The sequence below is a fragment of the Nannospalax galili genome, unplaced genomic scaffold (assembly GCF_000622305.1).
Source record: "Nannospalax galili isolate Female #2095 unplaced genomic scaffold, S.galili_v1.0 scaffold384, whole genome shotgun sequence".
Taxonomy (NCBI): domain Eukaryota; kingdom Metazoa; phylum Chordata; class Mammalia; order Rodentia; family Spalacidae; genus Nannospalax; species Nannospalax galili.
The window spans coordinates 3,338,908-3,343,812 of record NW_008352648.1 but is presented as its reverse complement, the minus strand read 5'-3'; the positions used below and the strand labels follow the sequence as shown (position 1 = coordinate 3,343,812).

General features: G+C 46.1%; 1 protein-coding gene across 1 annotated transcript in view; it reads right to left on the bottom strand.

The window, feature by feature from the left end:
• Positions 1 to 675, bottom strand: part of Hhex (hematopoietically expressed homeobox) — a 6,489-nt gene extending 5,814 nt beyond the window's left edge. Inside the window, exon 1 of the mRNA XM_029554348.1 lies at positions 199 to 675. Coding sequence (XP_029410208.1) covers positions 199 to 269 — 71 coding nt within the window. The 5' untranslated portion in view covers positions 270 to 675. The remainder of the gene's footprint in view (positions 1 to 198) is intronic.
• Between the last annotated feature and the right edge of the window lie 4,230 nt (positions 676 to 4,905).

Below are 4,905 nucleotides of genomic sequence, written 5' to 3'. Positions count from 1 at the left end.
CCCCGCCGGCCTAGCTCCCCGCCCCCCCGAGACCAGACTCGCCGGCTCCCGCGAACCTGCTCCCGCCTGTCCCGCAGCCGCTCCGGCTTCTCCCGGCTCCAGGCACCCCGCGGCCCGTCGAAGAGAGGCATGCACCAAGCATCCAGCCCCGGCCAGTGCAAGCGGCCGCGGCCCCAGCCCCAGCCCCAGCCCCTGTACCTCTGCGGAGACTCAGGGCTCTGTCCCGGCCTCCGTCCTGGGCCGCACCTTCGCAGGCGCCACAGCACCATCCCAGACGGCTGCGCTTCCTGGGATAACGGTGGCACTCACTGGCTAGTGCCCGGGGCGCCTCCGAGGCTCAAGCCCTGGTCTTTGCCTGTGTCCCCAAGGTACTGACGTCTAGACTGCAGGTGCTCGGGACTCCGGGCTGCTCCAGCGGGTTGCCTTTGGGGATGCAGGACTCAGCCCACCCGCCCTGGGATGCTGGCAGAAGTTGCTCCAGACAGGAATCCAGGGGAGGCCTGGAACATTGCAAACTTCTTGATCCATTGGGGGTTCCTGCTGGTCCTCAGTCCCCGGGCCTTGGAGAACACAGCTGCGTGCAGTTGGGCTCCGCGGTTCCGCACATGTTTTCTATTGCGCGGTGTGCTAGGCGCCGTACCGCTTCGCTCGCCTCTGGGGCAAAGGGGCATTTTCTTGATTGACGCCCTCCTGCGGTGGCCACGCCTCGAGTTGAGCTGTTTCTGCTAAGGTCTTCTATTAATAGAAAAACTCCCTAGTTTTTTGGTTTGGTTTTGTTTTTTTCCTTTGAGATTTTAAAATTTACACTTTGGAGCTACATCTTCAGCCGCAAGGGGAAGAAAGAAGAGAACAGTCTGGTAGCTGGGGGGCCTGGATTCGAGTTTTACTTCCCACATTTTTCATGAGTGACTACGGTGTGCCGTTACCGAGCAAGACAGATGGAATCCATAACAAATTAAACGCAGTAGCATATGCGTTAGGGGGACGTCTCCTAGTTTAGCTGAGAGAGTCACATTGGGAAAGGGAAAGGCGGCCCAAAGGAAATGGTGTTCCAAAGTTAAGTAGGTGTCAACAAGGCTAGAGTGTGAGCAAGGACCAAGTTAGAATAGCATGTACCTGTGCTTAGTTAATGCAACCTGGGTCAGTTTATTATCACCCTGGGCTTCTCTCATCTGAAACTTGTGGGACTTAAAGCAGCCTACCTGCTCTGGATGGGGTCACAGGCCTCTTTCAGAATCTAGTGACAGACAAAAATTTCAAGCACAGACAAGCCTAGTGAGTTCAGTTTACTGCTATTTGAGTTAAAACATCGGTGGCTGGTAAGACTTATCTCCCTGTGGGTTCATTCTGTTTTTTAACTATGAAAGAATAACAAATAGCTTTGGCTACTTATGAAAAGAGGGATAGGGTTGGAGAGATGTTCTATGGAGACAGGGTCTCCCTGTAGCCCCAGCTGGCCTGGAACTCACTGGATCTACCTGCCTCTGCCTCCCTCCTGAGTGCTGGGATTAAAGTCTTGTGTCACCTCGCCCAGCATATCCTTCTGAAAATTTGGAGAACTGAACCATGTGCGGGTGTGACCTGTAAGGCCCTGAAGAAATGGTTGATTTTAGGTCTGGAGCAGGAGGGGTAGAAGGTGAGCCCAAAGACATACTGTACAAGAAACCATGGAAAGAAATTAGTGCTTGAAGAGGCTTCCATTGCACAAACTTGAAGTGATTTAAACTTCAGAAATACATCAGAGCCAGCAGCCCAAATCAGGTAAATGTGCTCCCATACCAGCCTGACTTTGAAACCCAGAACCCATGCTGGAAGGAAAGAATTGACTCTACAAAGTTGTCCTCTGACCTTTACACACTCAGTCTGGCATGTGCATGCAGACACACATCGTACACAATAATAAAGTTTAGAAAATACAACATAAATTATGACAGTTCCTAAGTCCACTGTGTTAACCCAAATAAAAGAAAGGAATTGTGGATGGGAAACTGGAAGAATGCCAGCTAGCAAATGTAGAAAATTTGAGGCAGCCAAGATGGCTCCCCAAGTAAAGGCACTTGTGCTGAACAATGCAAACCTGTTGACCTGAGTTTGAGCCACAGAATCCATGTTAAAAAAAAAAAAAAAGATACCCACATGAGTGCTGTGGCATACAAGTCCACACACATCATATACATATGCACATATATGATAATTTTAAGGTAGAAAATTTATGAAGTCAGAAAATGCAATCGTTCAAGATAGAACATTGGCCTGGAAAGACAGCTCAGTGGTTAAGAGCACTGGCTGCTCTTACAGAGGACCCACATTCAGTTCCCAGCACCCACATAGCGGCTATAACTGTCTGCAACTCCAGTTCCAGGGAATATAAGGCCTTCTTCTGACTTCCATGGACACTGCATGACATGGGTGCACTTAGATACATATAAAAATAAAATATTTTTTTAAATTATTTGTCAGCCTGAGTCTTTTTTTTTAAAAAAAAAAAAACAGGGTCTCCCTGTAGCCCCAGCTGGCCTGGAACTCACTATATAGACCAGGCTGACCTTGAACTCACAAAGATCAGCCTGCCTCTGCCTCCCAAGTTCTGGGATTAAAGGCGTGCACTACTGCACGCAGCTGTGAGCCTGAGCCTTTAACGACCATACCAGCAGAAGCAGGCTGATCTCTGTGAGTTCGAGGCCAAACTGGCCTACATAGTGAGTTCCAGGCCAGTTGAGGCTACAGGGAGACCCTGTCTCAAAAGACCCAAAAAAGAAAAAAAACTAAAATTTATTTTTATGTATATGAATGTATTGCCTGCATGTGTGTAAGTGCACCCCTGTGGTGCACTGCCCACAGAGATTGGAAGAGGGTATCAAATCGCCTGGAACTGGAATTATGAATAATTGTTAGCCACCATGTGGGTGCTGGGACTCAAACCTGGGTCCTCTGCAAGAGCAGACAGTGCTCTAAACTGATGAGCCATCTCTCTAGCCCCCAAAAAATAAAATATTTTATTTTTAAAATTATTTTTATGTGTATGCATGTAGGTAAATGCACCCATGTCAAGCAATGCCTGCTGAGGGCTGAAGAGATTGTTGGATCCCCTGGAAATGGAGTTATGGACAGTTGGTAGCTGCCATGTGGGTGCTGGGATTTGAACCAGGGTCTCCTGCAAGAACAATCAGTGTTCTTATCTGCTGAGCCATCTCTCCAGCCCCAATAAAATATTTTAAAAAGAGCACTGGCTGCTCTTGTAGAGGCCATGGGCTCAATTCCCAGCACCCATATGGCAGCTAACAAACATCTGTAACTCCAGTTCCAGGGGATCTGATGCCTTCTTTTGGCTTCCGTGGGTATGACACACATGTGGTACACTTAGATACATACAAGCCAAACACTCATGCACATAAATTTTTTTTAAAGTTAAAGAATTATTGTTCATGCAACTATTGGCCAAAATGTTGCAGATGAGGATTCCCACAGGTCTTACAGCATTGTCTTCATTATTTGAATTCTGAATTCACAAAAACTATAAAAGACATTGGGGGGAATAAATATAAACTGCATGTGAATAACAGTATTCCACGGATACTGTGTTAGGTTTGATTACGGTCTTGAGAGTTACATTGGAAAACTTACTCTTGAGAAATGCAAACTGAAGAATTTAAGGGTGTGGGCCATGACACCTGTGACCATCAAGTGATTCAGTATTCCACATGTGCACACTTAGACATATGTATACATCTATGTAAATATATACATCTGTACTCATAAAGCGGGAGATAAACCAAGTATAAAAAATTATTCATTGGAGAGTTTAGGTGAAGAGAATACAGGTTTTTGTTGTGCTATAGTTTTTTTGTTTGTTTGGTTTTTTTTTGTTTTGTTTTGTTTTTTTTGAGACAGGGTCTCCCTGTAGCCCCAGCTGGCCTGGAACTCACTGTGTAGACCAGGCAGTCACAGAGATCCGCCTGCCTCTGCCTCCCAAGTGCTGGGACTACAGGCGTGCACCACCACCCCCGGCGTGCTATAGTTTTTTTTAATTATTTTTATTTTATGTGTATGAGTGTTTTGTATGCATGTATATGAGTGCACCCATGTTGTGCAAAGCCCGCAGAAGCCAGAAGAGAACATTGGATCCCCTAGAACTGGAGTTATGGATGGTTGTTAGCTGCCATGTGGGTGCTGAGAATAGAACCCAGGTCCTCTGGAAGAACAGTCAGTGCTCTTAACTGCTGAGCCATCTCTCCAGCCCCCTGTTGTGCTATAATTTTAAATTCACTGTAAGTTTGAAAGTCGTTAATATAAAAACTGGAAAAGAATGAACATGGTTTTATATGTTAAAAAATGAAATCATGGGGACTGCAAGATGGTTCAGAGCATAAAGGCCTTTGCCTCCAAGCCTGACAGCCTGAATCAGATTACTGGGACATACAATGCTAGGACAGAACTGACCCACAAGTTGTCTTCTGACATCTTCACAAGAGCTGTGGCACAAATGTTCCCACACAAATATGCATACAAATAAATATAATAGGGACTGGAGAGATGGCTCAGTGGTTAAGAATATTCCCTGCTCTTACAGAAGACCCCATTCCATCCCCTGTGCTTTTCTAGCCTCCAATGGCACCCACATGCATGCATGTACACATAAACTCAAGTATACACATATATACACATAAACAAAATTAGTTAATTAGCTTTTTAAAATGTGAGGCTGGAGGAATTACTCAGTTTTTAATGGCACTTGCTGCTCTTCTAGCATACCTGAGTTTGGTTCCCAGCACCCATATCAGGCATCTCACAACCATCTGTAACTCCAGCTCTTAGGGATCTGACACCCCCTTCTGGCCTCTGTGGGCACCGGTAAACACATGGTATTCATTCTCACATACACACACACACACAAAATAATCTTTT